This window comes from Pseudochaenichthys georgianus, unplaced genomic scaffold (assembly GCF_902827115.2).
Source record: "Pseudochaenichthys georgianus unplaced genomic scaffold, fPseGeo1.2 scaffold_1491_arrow_ctg1, whole genome shotgun sequence".
NCBI lineage: Eukaryota > Metazoa > Chordata > Actinopteri > Perciformes > Channichthyidae > Pseudochaenichthys > Pseudochaenichthys georgianus.
The window spans coordinates 12,501-33,271 of record NW_027262338.1 but is presented as its reverse complement, the minus strand read 5'-3'; the positions used below and the strand labels follow the sequence as shown (position 1 = coordinate 33,271).

General features: G+C 44.1%; 1 protein-coding gene and 1 long non-coding RNA gene across 2 annotated transcripts in view; one reads left to right on the top strand and one right to left on the bottom strand.

The window, feature by feature from the left end:
• Positions 1-6: 6 nt before the first annotated feature.
• LOC139433235 (uncharacterized) lies at positions 7-12,233 on the top strand. The gene is made up of 3 exons (XR_011642800.1): positions 7-193; positions 1,753-1,827; positions 12,164-12,233. It is a non-coding gene; the product is annotated as an uncharacterized lncRNA (long non-coding RNA).
• Positions 263-20,771, bottom strand: part of slc35a5 (solute carrier family 35 member A5) — a 22,758-nt gene continuing 2,249 nt past the window's right edge. Inside the window, exons 3-10 of the mRNA XM_034077310.2 lie at positions 19,719-19,817; positions 19,326-19,459; positions 17,897-17,964; positions 13,029-13,217; positions 12,181-12,381; positions 8,183-8,310; positions 5,416-5,684; positions 263-1,773 (exon numbers count right to left, since the gene is read on the bottom strand). Coding sequence (XP_033933201.1) covers positions 1,705-1,773; positions 5,416-5,684; positions 8,183-8,310; positions 12,181-12,381; positions 13,029-13,217; positions 17,897-17,964; positions 19,326-19,459; positions 19,719-19,817 — 1,157 coding nt within the window. The 3' untranslated portion in view covers positions 263-1,704. The remainder of the gene's footprint in view (positions 1,774-5,415; positions 5,685-8,182; positions 8,311-12,180; positions 12,382-13,028; positions 13,218-17,896; positions 17,965-19,325; positions 19,460-19,718; positions 19,818-20,771) is intronic.

The following is a 20,771-nucleotide window of genomic DNA, read 5'->3' as shown; positions in this document are numbered from 1 at the left end:
ATATAAAGTAAAGGTTCAGTTTGAAATAGACTGTGTTCTTCATTCGAAGCTTCTATTACACAACACACACAGTTGGCCATCGGGAGCAACTCAGGGTTAAGTATCTTGCCCAAGGATACATCGACGTGTTGACTGCACGGGCTGGGATCGAACCCACAACCTTCTGGTGGAAAGACGCAGCCACAGTCGCCCGGTAGGTGAATTTTAATCCACAAATGTTCTTTTTCTCGTGTTTCCTAACATGAATTTACCTTTTTCTCCGTCAATTTTGCTTGCAGTTTATTTCAGAACAACAAGCATTTATACATGTTAACATTTTATGGCACAAGAAGAATCTTAAAATATATAATCATGTTATTTCACAGTTTTAACCAATACTCCACCATGTGACCCAAAAAAACTACAACTGTTAAGGCAAAGTAAGAGAACCAAGAATCACTTTGTTGTGCTTTTAGACGGTCTGTAAATGCTCCTGGTCCATAATGTAGAAAATACTCTTCATTGAGCAGACAGACGTACTTTGTAATGTGTATTTTTGGTAATGTATTTTGAGTATGTGGCTATGTACTGAAAAGCGGTGCTTTAATTTTGACTATTGTTTAAATATTGACCTTATATTGAACAAACACTTATTTGTACACGGTGCAAACAGCAATTCAAACCGTACAAAGCCTTAAACAATCAAAAAACAGTCTGCAGTGGAGCCATGTCCGAAAAGCCCCCAAAAAACAACAAAAAGCTGTCCGGTCGTCAAACCAATGAATCACCTGCAAGCAATCAAAAATTGCAATTATTCCCCCGCGATGTATACAGTAAGCCTACTACAGTTTACAACACTCAGACAATGATATGTGTAGAATAGGCACATTTCAATATATACACAATTGCCTTAGATATCACAAGTCTCAGAGAAATCATCCCACTTTAGCACTGTCATATTCAGTCACGTGTATCCGCCGCTTCATTGAAATAAATGCTCGGACGGACACATTCTGCGCCAGGGGCGTAACAAGGTTGTGATTGGCCCCGGTGCAAATATTTTTTTGGGCCCCCCCCCCCCCCCCCGAAAAAAATAAGCGCACGCTGATGCGCTCACACAGACACACACAACCACTCATAAGCGCCACATGTAGGCTATCAAAAACAGCCTGTCCTGGCCTCAGACCACCACAGCCTGACAACGGCACAGCGAACTAATCACACAATCACTTTACAGAATTAAGAAAGATTTCGAGGACGATGTATGAAAAAAAAACAACGGTCTAATTTCCTCAGTTTAGCCGTTACATCTCCTTGTTCTCGCTTGTCCTTTCTCTTTTGAGAGCCGCTCTTGTGCTTTGGTTTGCTGTACATTGTAAATGCAAGCTATTACATTTTTTATAATGCTGCCGAACTTGCTGCTGCTAGCTTCAGTACAGGTTGATTAAACGGTTCGCTCGTCACGCAAGGTATCACATGACATGAAAGGGAGCAAGGTCATTGGGCAGACAAATTACAAATTAATTTAGGTTGCTTGGTTACTTTGAAGACTGCGTGAACCGGTCAGTGCCATTGGGGCCCCAATTTAAAAAAAAGGTATATCGAATTTTTTTTTTTTTAAAAGACCGTCGATAGTTACGCCCACTGTTCTGCGTCCATGAGTCTACACTGCAGCTTGGTAATAGCCGCAGTGAAAGAGAAGATGCTCAGAGGAATACATCTGATCTACAAAGACTCTTCCTCAGATTCACTGTCTGTGTTGGTCTTCGCCAGGAGCTCCAGTTCCTCTCCGTCCTGCAACAGAAAACACATGAAGAGAAGATTGAAATGCATCAAGTGGATAAACAGGTAGATACTAGAGTATTTCTCAGATAAACATGTTAGTATTAGCCCTTAAAATTAAGTTCCTAAATGGAGAGGTGCAGTGATGATGTGTTATTGTAAGACGACCTGGAAGTTAGCATCTCCCTGGTTTCTATGACAAAAAGCCAGATAAAAAGCTCTGTGGCAAATGTTTATGATCATTTTAAATGTTGTTTAGCAGGATATTCTTCGCATAAACACCCCTTTAAGATTTTTGAAGGGTAAATGTAATAGCCAGAAGTAAAGGCTAAGGAACTACAGCACGGTCACATGAATTCACGTCACCACCGCTAAGCTAAAGGCGGCTAATGTTGGGCTATAAAGGAACTACAGCACGGTCACATGACTTCACGTCACCACCGCTAAGCTAAAGGCAGCTAATGTTGGGCTATAAAGGAACTACAGCACGGTCACATGACTTCACGTCACCACCGCTAAGCTAAAGGAGGCTAATGTTGGGCTATAAAGGAACTACAGCACGGTCACATGACTTCACGTCACCACCGCTAAGCTAAAGGAGGCTAATGTTGGGCTATAAAGGAACTACAGCACGGTCACATGACTTCACGTCACCACCGCTAAGCTAAAGCTGGCTAATGTTGGGCTATAAAGGAACTACAGCACGGTCACATGACTTCACGTCACCACCGCTAAGCTAAAGGAGGCTAATGTTGGGCTATAAAGGAACTACAGCACGGTCACATGACTTCACGTCACCACCGCTAAGCTAAAGGAGGCTAATGTTGGGCTATAAAGGAACTACAGCACGGTCACATGACTTCACGTCACCACCGCTAAGCTAAAGGCGGGTAATGTTGGGCTATAAAGGAACTACAGCACGGTCACATGACTTCACGTTTCCACCGCTAAGCTAAAGGAGGCTAATGTTGGGCTATAAAGGAACTACAGCACGGTCACATGACTTCACGTCACCACCGCTAAGCTAAAGGAGGCTAATGTTGGGCTTGATGAAGTTTAGTCGTCTCATTTAAACACTTGCTAGCAACCGCCGTTTTTTTTATTCACCAGTGGGGTATTTACTGACAAGTAAGAATAAAACATTAAAATCTCTTCAGCTTGTGTTAACCACAGACCTTATTTCAGGCCTCTTACTGTGACAACCCTGATTGTGGAACCTGGTCCAGTATTTAAGAGGGCTGCAGAACAGGCTCTCTCTCGGCTGCCCTGCTCGGTGCACCAGGCCAGCGCTCCTCTGAGTGTTGAATTGTTAGTTGTAAACCAGTGTGTTGGGATAAATAAAGGATTGTTTTGGGCAACTCCTGTGTGGAACTGTTGTCCTTTTGTTACAAGCAGAGCCAGCTTGTAACATACACACAAACAAACATAGCAAAGCAGACTCATTTCTGGGTTTTAGGACCTCAAAGTCCTGCTAACTTCAGGCCCCTGTCCTCACAAAGACTCCATACAGGTCTGTTCTGTTTAATAGCTTCCTCTTACAAACGCCAATAGACTGCATTGACCTAATGTAATTACATGAGTTAAAGCACTTATGCTGTTTTCATAGAGAATTAGGTTTCCCGCAGCACTGAATAAATCACATTATAGAGAAATGAGAGCCAAGTTTCCTACAGAGGGCTTACGATATGTGTGTGAGGTTTTATTGTCATATGCTCAAAGCTACAGTGTAGAAATGGCAATGAAATTCGTCTGACCTGCGCTCCTCCAACGATGCAACACATATAATACAATACAAAAATAGTGCAAGAAGTCTATATACATGTAAATCAGTGCTTCTCAAAGTGTGGTCCGCGCCCCCTAGTGGTCCGTGAGTATATTGGTAACATTTCACATTTGAAATAAATAAATGTAAGTTTTCTGCCCTCTCGCAGGAATATCTCCGCAATGGAGCGAGGTTAAGTTTCACTTTCGATTGCATGATATAGCCCAGCGCGACACCTTCATCACACATGGTGCCACTTGTTTGTACCATTTTCACGCGATTTGTAAAAAACGATGTGTTTTTGGATATTTGTGGAGTTAGGTGGTCCGCGAGTGTCCTTGGTATGAAAAAGTTTGAGAAACACTGCTGTAAATAGACTAGTACAAGAACAGAATATGAGATTAAATAATGTACATTAAGTGAAGTGACGCTGAGTGTGTGAGGGAAGTGACGATGAGTGTGTGAGGGAAGTGACGATGAGTGTGTGAGGGAAGTGACGATGAGTGTGTGAGGGAAGTGGCGCTGAGTGTGTGAGGGAAGTGGCGCTGAGTGTGTGAGGGAAGTGACGCTGAGTGTGTGAGGGAAGTGACGATGAGTGTGTGAGGGAAGTGAGGCTGAGTGTGTGAGGGAAGTGACGCTGAGTGTGTGAGGGAAGTAAGGCTGAGTGTGTGAGGGAAGTGACGCTGAGTGTGTGAGGGAAGTAAGGCTGAGTGTGTGAGGGAAGTGGCGCTGAGTGTGTGAGGGAAGTGACGCTGAGTGTGTGTGAGGGAAGTGACGATGAGTGTGTGAGAGGGAAGTGAAGCTGAGTGTGTGAGGGAAGTGGCGCTGAGTGTGTGAGGGAAGTGGCGCTGAGTGTGTGAGGGAAGTGGCGCTGAGTGTGTGAGGGAAGTGGCGCTGAGTGTGAGAGGGAAGTGAAGCTGAGTGTGTGAGGGAAGTGGCGCTGAGTGTGTGAGGGAAGTGGCGCTGAGTGTGTGAGGGAAGGGACGCTGAGTGTGTGAGGGAAGTGAAGCTGAGTGTGTGAGGGAAGTGGCGCTGAGTGTGTGAGGGAAGTGGCGCTGAGTGTGTGAGGGAAGTGGCGCTGAGTGTGTGAGGGAAGTGGCGCTGAGTGTGTGAGGGAAGGGACGCTGAGTGTGTGAGGGAAGTGGCGCTGAGTGTGTGAGGGAAGTAAGGCTGAGTGTGTGAGGGAAGTGGCGCTGAGTGTGTGAGGGAAGTGACGATGAGTGTGTGAGGGAAGTGGCGCTGAGTGTGTGAGGGAAGTGACGATGAGTGTGTGTGAGGGAAGTGGCGCTGAGTGTGTGAGGGAAGTGACGATGAGTGTGTGAGGGAAGTGGCGCTGAGTGTGTGAGGGAAGTGGCGCTGAGTGTGTGAGGGAAGTGGCGCTGAGTGTGTGAGGGAAGTGGCGCTGAGTGTGTGAGGGAAGTGACGCTGAGTGTGTGAGGGAAGTGGCGCTGAGTGTGTGAGGGAAGTGGCGCTGAGTGTGTGAGGGAAGTGGCGATGAGTGTGTGAGGGAAGTGGCGCTGAGTGTGTGAGGGAAGTGGCGCTGAGTGTGTGAGGGAAGTGGCGCTGAGTGTGTGAGGGAAGTGGCGCTGAGTGTGTGAGGGAAGTGGCGCTGAGTGTGTGAGGGAAGTGGCGCTGAGTGTGTGAGGGAAGTGGCGCTGAGTGTGTGAGGGAAGTGGCGCTGAGTGTGTGAGGGAAGTGGCGCTGAGTGTGTGAGGGAAAGGACGCTGAGTGTGTGAGGGAAGTGGCGCTGAGTGTGTGAGGGAAGTGGCGCTGAGTGTGTGAGGGAAGTGGCGCTGAGTGTGTGAGGGAAGTGGCGCTGAGTGTGTGAGGGAAGTGGCGCTGAGTGTGTGAGGGAAAGGACGCTGAGTGTGTGAGAGGTTCTTCCTACGTACCCCTCTGGACCTCTCGAACACCTCCCCGTTGAGGACCCTCAGCTTCTCCTGCTGCAGGCTGAACTCCAGGTCTTTGGGCCTGCTGGCGTTGTAGATGAAGATGGCCAGCAGCACCACGGGCGCCTGCAGGAAGAAGTCCAGCGAGGGGTGGAAGTTGAAGAGGAAGAAGGAGAGGCCGGTGACGAGCACCGTGTTGATCTGACCCGTCAGAACGTGGAACATGTTGTCTCTGAACTTCAAGATGAAGGCCACCAATAAACCCAGAGCAGCTGAGGAGAACAGAGGAGGAGAGGTTTTCAAGAAAAGTGCACTAAGAATGTCTTCATTCATCTATAAAAGCTTTAAAGGCGGGTAAGAGTGGAGGAAGCAGCTCGAGTGGCTAGAATTTGAAAATACACAACCGGAAAATCTGCCACTTCCTCACAGAGCCCCGCCTCCAACACACACGAACGCGCACATGACCAATGAGGGCACGGGATCAGTGTGTGCCCAGATGGAAGGCTGACAGGCAGGTAGGCCATCCAGTTACTTTAGCCGGCTCAGATGATTGGTCGAGCTTTGTACAGCGCCACGGCTTCCACTGATGATTTTGTTATGGATTTATTGTCAAAGCACTTCAGATATTCATTGCTATCGGACGTTAAGAGCATTCCATGGAATATAACACGTGTTTCTGAAGTGAATTACCTACCCCAACTCGCATCTTGTATTAAGTCCTCACCATATAAACAACAGCATTGGCTATGAAAATGCTTTGAAAAGTTGACCTGAAAGTGAGCTCTTATCAGTAATGCAAGAGTTCACACATGACTATAGGAAATGTGTTTGAAATGCCTTTGCGTTTACATTTAATAGCTCGAGCGGATGATGCCGAGTCTGTCCCATCACCACGGAGTCTTTTGCTTCTTAGAAATGGTCAGGGTTCTTCTCCAGGACCTTTACCTCATGTTCCACGACTAAAAGAATGACTCTTCTCAGCGGGCCACTGAGCATGGTTTATTTTAACATGGAACGGGAAGATAAGGTCTGCCTCTGAAACAAATCAAGGCTTGCTAGCTTCACGCTAAAGCAACTCAAACCTCTCAGCAGCAAAACACCTCGTCAGTTAAATGCCGTTTCATTACTATACCATACAGTATTTATTATCATTATAGAATTACTATTTCGGCGATTAGATAAAATATAAATTATATTTGATGCAACTTTAGTTACATTTCCATGACTTTCCCAAAACTTTGGAATTAGCTTTTTGAATGTCCATGACTCGTCCAGGTTGTGAATGACCGTAGGAACCCTGGGAGGTAGATGAAGGTCTGCTTCCTCACTTCCAGCAGCTGTATGAAGTTCTTTCAGGAAGACTGGGTGTGTATACATTCACTCCGCAGCTGCATATAATCAGCTCATCACGGGCGTTGTCTTTAACCTATTTTATTACATGGCTTTGTTGAATACTCGATTCTGATTGGTCAATTCAGAACACGTGACACGTTGTTAATCCAGAACATACAGACCGCTGTCAAGGATATATTGACCGTCGTTAAGGACGCTCACATCTGCACAAAGAAGTTCGGTCGATTTAACTGTTTACGGTTTGGCTGGAAAGCAAAGTGCATGCTCCGCGTCGGGATCCTGATCTGCCTGGCGGGTGTTCTTTCCCCCATAATGACCGCCTCGCTGCACATTATCCCTTACACATTATCCCTTACACATTATCCCTTACACATTATCCCTTACACATTATCCCTTACACATTATCCCTTGCACATTATCCCTTACACATGATCCCTTACACATGATCCCTTACACATTATCCTCCCCATCCGCCTCCTCCCCATCCACCTCCTTTCATCATCCACCTCCTCCGCCTCCTCCCCATCCGCCTCCTCCCCATCCGCCTCCTCCCCATCCACCACCTCTCATCACATCCAGTGTCAGGAGAGCTAGACCTCATCACATCCCCTCTTCATCCCATCTCCTCATCAAATCCAGATCTTCATCATCATCATCACAGTGTCTAGACCCCGGGGGTGCCCTATACGCTCACGGCTGCCTTTCCCCCTTTAGATCTACCATTTCAGGATCGGGGGCCAAAGACTTAACATTTATCATATGACGTGTCAATACATGTTCTTTAAACACAAGGAAGTCTCTCCTGATGGAACCAAGTTGCCTCCTTAAAGGCCCCGACACACCAGGCCTCAAGACCTTCAGGGAAATATGCGAGAGGTAGAAGATCAGTCTGTTCCATGTGAAGCTCCAGAAAGAAGCTGTGAGCCTAGCTCAGCCTAACAAGCATGGATTCATTCAGTGATACTAATGACGTGTTGCATTAGGCCTGGCGGATATGGCCAACGTCCTTTTTCCCGATATCAATTATAAATCACAATTTAGCCTCCTCTCTAGTCGTTAAAAAAAGATTGATAATTTTCATACTCCGATTTATTCAAATATCCTCATACATTGTTGTTGTTTTCAATTTGGAAGATGTTTTATATTTTGTGTAGAAACCTATATGATGCCATAGAAAGAAGGCGTGTGGCGCAGTGGATAGTGCGTAGGTGTTGGGATCAGGGGGGCACAGGTTCAAACCCCACTGCAGTCAGCATGTCGTTGTGTCCCTGAGTACTAGCGTCTAACAAGTAACATGTGATGTAAACGTTCATCTCAGATCAGAAACACCTCCGTCGTTTAGGAAGAAAACTAACAAATCAGTTATTTAGGAGTTTACTGTGTGTATAAGGAGGTGTTATTGATGTGCAGCACTCACCAGTGACCAGCACCAGCCCCAGAGAGAAGACGTTGTGTCCGTGCATCAGACCGCAGTGAACCGTGAGACCTCGAGCCTCTCGACCCAGAACCAGAGTCAGACCGTTAAACACCACGCCGAAACCATACCTGCAGAAACATCCAGAGAAGAGCTACGATTAGCATTGAGTTTACACATGTGGTTTATATATATATATATATATATCTTCAGATCAGAGGGGGGAAGTAGTGTGAGTACAAATACTTTGTTGTACTTAAGTACATTTTTCTGGTATCAGTACTTTACTCCACTACTTATTTTTCTGACGACTTTTGACTTTGAACATTTTGAACACAAATACCTGTACTTTCTACTTCTTACATGTTGAACACAAATACCTGTACTTTCTACTTCTTACATGTTGAACACAAATACCTGTACTTTCTACTTCTCTCATGTTGAACTCAAATACCTGTACTTTCTACTTCTTACATGTTGAACTCAAATACCTGTACTTTCTACTTCTTACATGTTGAACTCAAATACCTGTACTTTCTACTTCTTACATGTTGAACTCAAATACCTGTACTTTCTACTTCTTACATGTTGAACACAAATACCTGTACTTTCTACTTCTCACATGTTGAACTCAAATACCTGTACTTTCTACTTCTTACATGTTGAACTCAAATACCTGTACTTTCTACTTCTTACATGTTGAACACAAATACCTGTACTTTCTACTTCTCACATGTTGAACTCAAATACCTGTACTTTCTACTTCTTACATGTTGAACTCAAATACCTGTACTTTCTACTTCTTACATGTTGAACACAAATACCTGTACTTTCTACTTCTCACATGTTGAACCCAAATACCTGTACTTTCTACTTCTCACATGTTGAACATAAATACCTGTACTTTCTACTTCTTACACTTTGAACACAAATACCTGTACTTTCTACTTCTTACACTTTGAACCCAAATACCTGTACTTTCTACTTCTCACATGTTGAACCCAAATACCTGTACTTTCTACTTCTTACATGTTGAACACTAAATACCTGTACTTTCTACTTCTTACACTGTTGAACACAAATACCTGTACTTTCTACTTCTTACACTTTGAACACAAATACCTGTACTTTCTACTTCTTACATGTCGAACACAAATACCTGTACTTTCTACTTCTTACATGTCGAACACAAATACCTGTACTTTCTACTTCTTACATGTTGAACATAAATACCTGTACTTTCTACTTCTTACACTTTGAACACAAATACCTGTACTTTCTACTTCTTACACTTTGAACACAAATACCTGTACTTTCTACTTCTTACATGTCGAACACAAATACCTGTACTTTCTACTTCTTACACTTTGAACACAAATACCTGTACTTTCTACTTCTTACACTTTGAACCCAAATACCTGTACTTTCTACTTCTCACATGTTGAACCCAAATACCTGTACTTTCTACTTCTTACATGTTGAACATAAATACCTGTACTTTCTACTTCTTACACTTTGAACACAAATACCTGTACTTTCTACTTCTTACATGTCGAACACAAATACCTGTACTTTCTACTTCTTACATGTTGAACACAAATACCTGTACTTTCTACTTCTTACATGTTGAACACAAATACCTGTACTTTCTACTTCTTACATGTCGAACACAAATACCTGTACTTTCTACTTCTTACATGTTGAACACAAATACCTGTACTTTCTACTTCTTACATGTTGAACTCAAATACCTGTACTTTCTACTTCTTACATGTTGAACTCAAATACCTGTACTTTCTACTTCTTACATGTTGAACTCAAATACCTGTACTTTCTACTTCTTACATGTTGAACACAAATACCTGTACTTTCTACTTCTTACATGTCGAACACAAATACCTGTACTTTCTACTTCTTACACTTTGAACACAAATACCTGTACTTTCTACTTCTCACATGTTGAACACAAATACCTGTACTTTCTACTTCTTACACTGTTGAACACAAATACCTGTACTTTCTACTTCTACATGTTGAACACAAATACCTGTACTTTCTACTTCTTACATGTTGAACACAAATACCTGTACTTTCTACTTCTTACATGTTGAACCCAAATACCTGTACTTTCTACTTCTTACATGTTGAACCCAAATACCTGTACTTTCTACTTCTTACATGTTGAACCCAAATACCTGTACTTTCTACTTCTCACATGTTGAACACAAATACCTGTACTTTCTACTTCTTACATGTTGAACCCAAATACCTGTACTTTCTACTTCTTACATGTTGAACACAAATACCTGTACTTTCTACTTCTACATGTTGAACTCAAATACCTGTACTTTCTACTTCTTACATGTTGAACCCAAATACCTGTACTTTCTACTTCTTACATGTTGAACACAAATACCTGTACTTTCTACTTCCAACATGTTGAACACAAATACCTGTACTTTCTACTTCTTACATGTTGAACTCAAATACCTGTACTTTCTACTTCCAACATGTTGAACACAAATACCTGTACTTTCTACTTCTTACATGTTGAACTCAAATACCTGTACTTTTTACTTCTTACATGTTGAACTCAAATACCTGTACTTTCTACTTCTCTCATGTTGAACACAAATACCTGTACTTTCTACTTCTTACATGTTGAACTCAAATACCTGTACTTTCTACTTCTTACATGTTGAACCCAAATACCTGTACTTTCTACTTCTTACATGTTAAACACAAATATCTGTACTTTCTACTTCTTACATGTTGAACCCAAATACCTGTACTTTCTACTTCTCACACGTTGAACTCAAATACCTGTACTTTCTACTTCTCACATGTTGAACTCAAATACCTGTACTTTCTACTTCTTACATGTTGAACTCAAATACCTGTACTTTCTACTTCCTACATGTTGAACACAAATACCTGTACTTTCTACTTCTTACATGTTGAACTCAAATACCTGTACTTTCTACTTCTCTCATGTTGAACACAAATACCTGTACTTTCTACTTCCAACATGTTGAACACAAATACCTGTACTTTCTACTTCTTACATGTTGAACTCAAATACCTGTACTTTCTACTTCTTACATGTTGAACTCAAATACCTGTACTTTCTACTTCTTACATGTTGAACTCAAATACCTGTACTTTCTACTTCTCTCATGTTGAACACAAATACCTGTACTTTCTACTTCTTACATGTTGAACCCAAATACCTGTACTTTCTACTTCTTACATGTTGAACTCAAATATCTGTACTTTCTACTTCTTACATGTTGAACCCAAATACCTGTACTTTCTACTTCTTACATGTTGAACTCAAATACCTGTACTTTCTACTTCTTACATGTTGAACCCAAATACCTGTACTTTCTACTTCTTACATGTTAAACACAAATATCTGTACTTTCTACTTCTTACATGTTGAACCCAAATACCTGTACTTTCTACTTCTTACATGTTGAACTCAAATACCTGTAAAGGGAGGTCAGGTACTCTTTAAAGCAGCTGCTAGTTATGGGTACTTTTTACTGAAGTACATTTCAAAGCCTCTTTACTTTCACTTGAGTAAAGAAGTTTAGTCAGTACTTCTACTTTTACCAGAGTATTTTTAAATTTGTGTTACTACTTGAGTAAAGGATGTGTGTACTTCTACTTGAGTAAAGGATGTGTGTACTTCTACTTGAGTAAAGGATGTGTGTACTTTTGCCATCTCTGTTTCCTAGTCTAAAGCTATTCTGATAATACTATCTCTTTTTAAGTGGCCTATCACAGTTTGCTGTTCTGAATGAGGATGCTGAATTATATACACTTAAGTAACTTTAAAGTAAGAAATGAATGCAAATGAACATATATACATAGTTGGGTCATATATACACATTACATATATTTACATGGATGTGTGAAAACAGTGTGTATTTTGTGTCCAGTACTTGTTCACCCATGTGGTTTCTAATACTATCTCTTTAGGCGATAATAACACTCACAGTTTGGTGTTCTGGATGAAGATGCTCTCGGCCAGCTGGTCTCCTTCCTTGAGGATCTTCTCGTTGTAGATGTTGGCCATGGCGGAGATGAAGCACTGCAGGAGGAGCAGGATGTGACCCACGCCCAGAGAGCGGAGCTTCTCCACAACCTGGGTCCTCCAGGCCTGCCCGGGGAGCGCCGACACCCACGACTCACTGGCGCTGTGGGGGGAGGAAGAGACACACACCCGACAGTCGGACACAATCACCACATTCAAGTCCCTGCTCAAAACCCACCTGTTCAGATCAGGCTACTCAAGGTCTCCCTACATGTTCCCTGTTAAGTCCTTTTGAACTGTCTTAAACCTACTTTTATCAATCGTAAGGTGGAAAGGAAAACATAGAATTATTATTATTATGATGGACATGGGAAATGAAACCGACCACAGTCTGGTAGAAGCACTCAAATATAGGACACACAGATTTTACTTTACATTAAATTAATTTAACAAAACATACTTAAGTCCTCTCCTTATATTTAGGTTACTTAAGTATTTAAGGTGTGTCTCCTTGGTCCTATACGTACCTTTAAGTTAGTTTAACCCAAAGAGTACTTCTGGGGAGAGGAAAGGATAAGAACGAGGGGAAACTCAGCTACAGAACTGAGACCTTAGAATGTAAAAGGCTGACTGCACCCTGGTGGGCGAGAAGAGATACAGACATGCTGACTGCGGTCTGGAACATGTATACGATACGATACGATAATACTTGAACGGTCAGATCCAGTCTGACGTTTGACCTGCACCACAGCGGCTCCATGCGAATAGAAATAGTGCCAGAAGACATTCATGCTGCTCCCCTCACGTTACCTGCTGTTCCTCATCTGCTCCAGCAGCTGCGTGTAGAGCAGGCAGGAGTTGGAGGGGGGGGACAGGGGGTTCAGGTGCAGGTTGTGAACGGCGATGGCACTTTGGCTGCTTCCTGTTCCCATCGTCAGGGAAATGATGGACAGGAAGAGGACTAACAACGACGCCCACTGAACCCAGGACAGCCGCCTCCTGACGGGAGAAATAAGGATTATGGTTTATGTTCAAAGTGTTTCTTACATTTGAGCATCCTATAAAAAATAGATAAAACAATGCAAGAGACATAATGGAGAAAGCTGCACAAATAAAACATGGAAATACTTTATATTAGAATACATAATGTAAAGTGTAATAATATATAAATATGTGGACATGTGGAATAAATAGTGTCATAAAAAGGTTACTAGCTAGGATAACAGGGTCATGTGTATGAAAAGATGCATAAGATGCCTCCTTTGACGAAATACTGCTCCAATCACAATGGGAACTTTGAGTATTTCACTCATTCACTACAGAATTGGAAGAATCACAACACACTACACAACACTGCCGACAGCGTAGAACGCTTAGTTTGAAGTAACTGGAAACACATTTTCAGAAAAAAACATTTTAACCAAATTCAAATTGAAGAAGTCTGGATGGAAAAGAAAAAAGCATGACTGAGAGAGATACAGTGTACCAGCAGACTCAGACTCACTATCAGACTGGAGAACAATAATACATAAAGGTTTCTTAAAGCAATCACTGCCTAGGTGAACAGATGTATGCGTCGGAAAGGATGCATAAGATGTCTCCTTTGAAGAAAAGCCGTACCAATAAAATGTCACTGAGTAATCCAATCAGCTTAAGCGTAACTTCTGCATTTGAATAATTACATAGCGCTCTGTTATATTGTCCTAAAGCACAACTCGAGGCCCGGGGGCCAAATCCGGCCCGTGGTGGATTTAATTTCGGCCCGCAGGATAATTTCTAATTCCTATTAGATCTGGCCCGCCGGTATATTGCACCTTCCCTCCATCCTGAGGGTCTCCTCCGCTCAGAGCCTGAGCCCAAACATTGATGACCTTGAGCCCGAGATGAGACGCCAAGTGTCTGACCTAGCATCCCAGAGCAGCAACCTGAGTTTAATGGATGCTTCCTTCTGCACTTCCTCTCACGACAACAGGGCATGTTTGGTTTCTCTCTGAGGGAATAGTTTCTTGAAGCTGCTGTTGGCCTGAGGGGAAATGCACTCATAAGAAATGACTCTGCAGATTGAAGATTGAACTTATTGTCGTTACGCAGTACAGGCACTAGGTAACGAAACTGTTTCTCTGCCTTTGACCCATCCTAGTGTTAGGAGCCGTGGGCTGCCATTATGTACGGCGCCCGGGGAGCAGTTTAGGGAACAGGTGCCTTGCTCAGGGACACCTCGGTAGCACTTGGTCTTTCGGGGACTTGAACTGGTGACCTTCCAGTTGCCAAGCCAAGTCCCTATTGACTTCGCCACCACCGCCCAGATAGAGCCATAAGCAATGAATGCAACTGATTATTTAATGTTGTTTTTATAGCAATAACTTAAGCTTTGTGAGTTCCAGGTTTAATATGTGCAATAAGTTCATTTCAATAAGTTCTGCGTTAAACATTGAACCAGTCCGGCCCTCCACTAGCACCCAGACCCCCCTGTCCTACAGTGTAGAAAGATCTGAAGCTATGGGAAGCACACTTTCAGAGTCTCCTCTAAACAAGTCAGAAAGACAGATGGTGTAGGATATGTTAACATGTATAATTGGATATATTATGTGTGTGTATAGATATATTTGAACATCGTGATTCTTTGTTATTAGTATTATTATTATATCATTTATAACGTCGTAAAATTAGGAGAAAATAATCACGGAGCAATATCGTTTTCAGACCTTTGAAAACACGTGTTTGTACTGATACCTTTTGTTCAAGTAAAGAGTCAACCAAACTTTCCTGAGACGTCTTTTTGTGGAGTCAAGCGTAATGCTACTTGTGGATGTATTCCTTTTTGGATTAGACGGAACTCCAGATGGAAAAGCAACAGCATTTAGCAGTGAGAGAGATAAAGTGTATCAGCAGACTCACACTATCAGACTGCAGAATAATAATAATAAATAAAGGTTTCTTAAAGTAATTACGACCTAGGATAACAGGGTTGCTTTACTAAAGCCTTGGAATAATCACAACACTTTCTGTTATATTGTCCTACAGTGTAGAAAGATCAGTTTGAAGCTAATTTTCAGAAGACAAAAACGTTGGTTTGAATCGAATAAATCTCCTCGAAAATCACAAATGAAGCTCAGCGCAAGTTCAACCAGGAAGACCGTCTTTACTCTTCATTTACTATTTCCATGTTTCTACTCTCTCTCCTCTCAATAAGTGATCGGGGGCGTCACTCTCCAGCTTAACCAATCACTTCGCTCTATTCCCAAGAGCCTATCATAGCGCTCTGCCAAACCTTTTAAATCTGCTCCCCCCTCAGACAGCTGTGACTCAGGTGACTCGACGCAATCCTCCTCCCCCCCTTTTCACCTCCTGTCCCTCTGAATCCAGGGTCAAGCTAAGCCCCTCCCCTTCAGACCGACCCCAACTATCCATTCACCACCTACCAGGGTCAAGCTAAGCCCCTCCCCTTCAGACCGACCCCAACTATCCATTCACCACCACCAGGGTCAAGCTAAGCCCCTCCCCTTCAGACCGACCCCAACTATCCATTCACCACCACCAGGGTCAAGCTAAGCCCCTCCCCTTCAGACCGACCCCAACTATCCATTCACCACCACCAGGGTCAAGCTAAGCCCCTCCCCTTCAGACCGAGCCCAACTATCCATTCACCACCACCAGGGTCAAGCTAAGCCCCTCCCCTTCAGACCGACCCCAACTATCCATTCACCACCACCAGGGTCAAGCTAAGCCCCTCCCCTTCAGACCGAACCCAACTATCCATTCACCACCACCAGGGTCAAGCTAAGCCCCTCCCCTTCAGACCGACCCCAACTATCCATTCACCACCACCAGGGTCAAGCTAAGCCCCTCCCCTTCAGACCGAACCCAACTATCCATTCACCACCACCAGGGTCAAGCTAAGCCCCTCCCCTTCAGACCGAACCCCAACTATCCATTCACCACCACCAGGGTCAAGCTAAGCCCCTCCCCTTCAGACCGACCCCAACCATCCATTCACCACCACCAGGGTCAAGCTAAGCTCCTCCCCTTCAGACCGACCCCAACTATCCATTCACCATCACCAGGGTCAAGCTAAGCCCCTCCCCTTCAGACCGACCCCAACTATCCATTCACCACCACCAGGGTCAAGCTAAGCCCCTCCCCTTCAGACCGACCCCAACTATCCATTCACCACCACCAGGGTCAAGCTAAGCCCCTCCCCTTCAGACCGACCCCAACTATCCATTCACCACCACCAGGGTCAAGCTAAGCCCCTCCCCTTCAGACCGAACCCCAACTATCCATTCACCACCACCAGGGATCAAGCTAAGCCCCTCCCCTTCAGACCGACCCCAACTATCCATTCACCACCACCAGGGTCAAGCTAAGCCCCTCCCCTTCAGACCAACCCCAACTATCCATTCCCCACCACCAGGGTCAAGCTAAGCCCCTCCCCTTCAGACCGACCCCAACTATCCATTCACCACCACCAGGGTCAAGCTAAGCCACTCCCCTTCAGACCGAACCCCAACTATCCATTCACCACCACCAGGGTCAAGCTAAGCCCCTCCCCTTCAGACCGAACCCAACTATCCATTCACCACCACCAGGGTCAAGCTAAGCCCCTCCCCTTCAGACCGAACCCAACCACCCATTCACCACCACCAGGGTCAAGCTAAGCCCCTCCCCTTCAGACCAACCCCAACTATCCATTCACCACCACCAGGGTCAAGCTAAGCCCCTCCCCTTCAGACCGACCCCAACTATCCATTCACCACCACCAGGGTCAAGCTAAGCCCCTCCCCTTCAGACCGACCCCAACCTCTCCATTCACCACCACCAGGGTCAAGCTAAGCTCCTCCCCTTCAGACCGACCCCAACTATCCATTCACCACCACCAGGGTCAAGCTAAGCCCCTCCCCTTCAGACCGACCCCAACTATCCATTCACCACCACCAGGGTCAAGCTAAGCCCCTCCCCTTCAGACCAACCCCAACTATCCATTCACCACCACCAGGGTCAAGCTAAGCCACTCCCCTTCAGACCGACCCCAACTATCCATTCACCACCACCAGGGTCAAGCTAAGCCCCTCCCCTTCAGACCAACCCCAACTATCCATTCACCACCACCAGGATCAAGCTAAGCCCCTCCCCTTCAGACCGACCCCAACCATCCATTCACCACCACCAGGGTCAAGCTAAGCCCCTCCCCTTCAGACCGAACCCCAACCTATCCATTCACCACCACCAGGGTCAAGCTAAGCCCCTCCCCTTCAGACCGACCCCAACCTATCCATTCACCACCACCAGGGTCAAGCTAAGCTCCTCCCCTTCAGACCGACCCCAACTATCCATTCACCACCACCAGGGTCAAGCTAAGCCCCTCCCCTTCAGACCGACCCCAACTATCCATTCACCACCACCAGGGTCTAGACCCCGGGGGGTTTCATCGGATCGGTTCTCCCCTCCCGAATGATACTCCTGCACAACGGGGACTAATCGCCAAAACTCCATTACATTCATTTGTGTATTCCTGGCAATAAATATGTGTTCTTCATCAAAACCGTCTCTCCGGATTGAAATATGGACAGAAAAGCAGCAGCATTAAACAGGAAGTGAGATAAAGCGTATCAGCAGACTCACACACACTATCAGACTGCAGAACAAAACATGACAGGGTGATTAACGGAGTCTCTTACTTCAGAACAACCCTGAAGAGAACAGCCGTAGTGAGGATGACGAAGTTAGAGAACAACACCGCCATGGCCTGCAGACGAGATTAGAGATTACACATCATATCTGAAACAAGTCTTTGAGCAGGATGTTTGGGAACAGCTGATATGATGTGAGAAAGTTGACTGTATGTGAAGATAACGTATATTTACCGGATGTAAGAAGTCATACATTGACATGAATACAACTTCAAATCACCGGCATAACATGTGTGGATCAACATCATCACGACTTTTATCACTGAGTTAGATTTTCAGCTACGTAATGTATTTATGTTTGCCTGAAAGGCTCCAAAGACACTGTCATAGAGAGGTGTGCATGTTAACTGGGTTATTCATATTGTATCGGATGTGAAAGAGGTTTTTAAAGAGTAAAGCAATGGGCTGTTGGACGGCATTTTAAGGATATTGTAGGTCAGGGGTGTCAAACTCAATTTCATCGCGGGCCACATCAGCATTATGGTTGCACTCAAAGGGCCGGTTGTAACTTTAAGACTATATAAAAATACATATATAAATATATCATATATATATAAAATAATGTATTATATTACATCATTGCCTCTGCATTGGATTATCATCGGATAGGGTAAAAACTTCATAAATAACTACGTCTGAAAGCAGAAGTCGAGGGCAAGTCTCTTCAGTGCGTATGTCCCAAAATGATTTAAAAAGAAAAGCCAAATTCTGGAGAAAAAAGAAATAGAAGTGACATTTTGAAATAAAAATCTAATTCTGAGAAAAAGGAATTCTATGAAAAAATGCATATTTTGAAGAAAAAAAGGCAAATTCTGAGAAAAAAGTCATATTTGAGATGCATTGTGGGACATGTAGTTTATGGGCAACGTGCTTCTGTAGCATGTAACCGTATAATAAACATATTACATTCTTTGCAAGCTCTTGTGGGGCCGCATAAAATGAAGTCGCGGGCCGAATGTGGCCCCCGGGCCTTGAGTTTGACACCCCTGACGTAGGTAATACAAATATCTTTACTAGGCTGCGAAACGGGTTAATATTTAGATAGAGAAAATAATAACCCTTAATGTTGTAAGTTAACAGTCAAACTGTGTAAAGTCATACATTTCCATGGAAACACATTCAAATCACTGACATTAAAGTCAAACATGTTTTTCTTGGGTAAAGCAACCACAGCGCTTTGAAAGGTCGGATCAACATCATCCCATCACGACTTTTACCACCACGTTTCTTTCTGGGAACTATTTCAGCTACGTAAAGTATTTATTTAAACTAACATTGCCATAGTGTGGTTTGCGTGTTAATTGAATAATTGCATTTCGAGCATCAGAATGTCCTCCAGAAGCCGTACATGCGAGACTGAAGGAGACTTGAACATGGGGGTGATTTTACGACAGTGGATATTGAAGTGTTGACTAACTGGCTGCAGGTAGGAGAGCACGTAGAAGATGATGAGGTTGTCGAGGAAGTAGAGGAACGCAGGGACCGCCCACTTCAGGGATTTGAGGAAGGAGGCGCTGGAGGAGAAGCCGAGGTCTCTGCAGGACCTTCCCTCTGAAGAAACAGCAGGGAGAGTGAAACACACACACACACACACACACACACACAAGATAAGTCTTACATTTGAGGCTTCTACAACGATGCATAAATAGAAAAATTGATAAAAGAATGCAAGCGACATAATGGAGAAAGCCACAGCCACACACACACAGCCACACACACAGCCACACACACAGCCACACACACACAGCCACACACACACACACACACACACACACACACACACACACACACACACACACACACAGTTTACCTCGCACGATGACCCTGACGGACATGGCCAGACAGAAGAGCAGTTTGAGCAGCTCGGCGAGCAGATTGACCGACGCAGGGAGGAAGTCATACTTGTTCTCTGAAAATGTAACAAAGAAAAAAGAGAGAAGTCGGAAAACATAAAAAAAATACATGTTATGACATGTTCTCAAATCGATCCTCATAACCTTCCAAATGCATCTGTGTATTCTGCGCAGCTCTTACTCTTTAAATGCTCATATACTGCACCTTTTATCTTTCAGAGTAAAAAGTAGTTATATTATTCATGTATTCCCTCCTGGCTTCCTTCACAGACTTACACGTTGTTTTTCAACTTCATCCCGTAAAAGGTTGGTCTCTGGATCATTCCTGTCCCAGCTGCACTACGGTGAAACCACCTACAGATTAGCCTGTCCCTCTGTGGTGGCCCACCTGACCCACTCTCCCACGCTGCACTGCGATACATATCAAAGGCACCCTATAGGACTCATCATGGCACACTGTACAGCCTAGCTGGATGGTCCTCACGTAGTGTGCGAAGGATGCAGCATTGGTTTTCATTAATGTATAAAGCCATTTAGGAAAGCTTCCACTCTACATATTATGTGCCAGCTTTGCTCCAGTTAGTGACTCTCACAGCCTCAGACCCAGAGCCTGATACGGGTCCAGGTTCCTGCTGTGCGGACTGAGGCTGGGAAAAGGATTATGGTCCTTGGTCTTGGAATGACCTTCAATCAAGCCTCAAACTGAGGGCACTTGTCTCGATAGCCTGTTGTAAGTTGAAGTAGTCTGAGGTCCTTACCACCAGCTGCTCTTGCAGTAATAAGTAGTGCCTTTCTTACTGTCCTACGTGCTCGATGCAGGGACTGCTTTCCTCCTTTGGTTACTTGTGTTCTCTGTGTTTTACATGTCTGTGCTGTGTGTGACGTTGCTGCCTTCTTGGCCAGGTCAGCATTGTAAATGAGATTTTATCTCAATTATTTTGTATCTGGTTAAATAAAGTGTAATAGTGTACTTACATTTTCCTATTTTAATTTAATTTTTGTAATACATT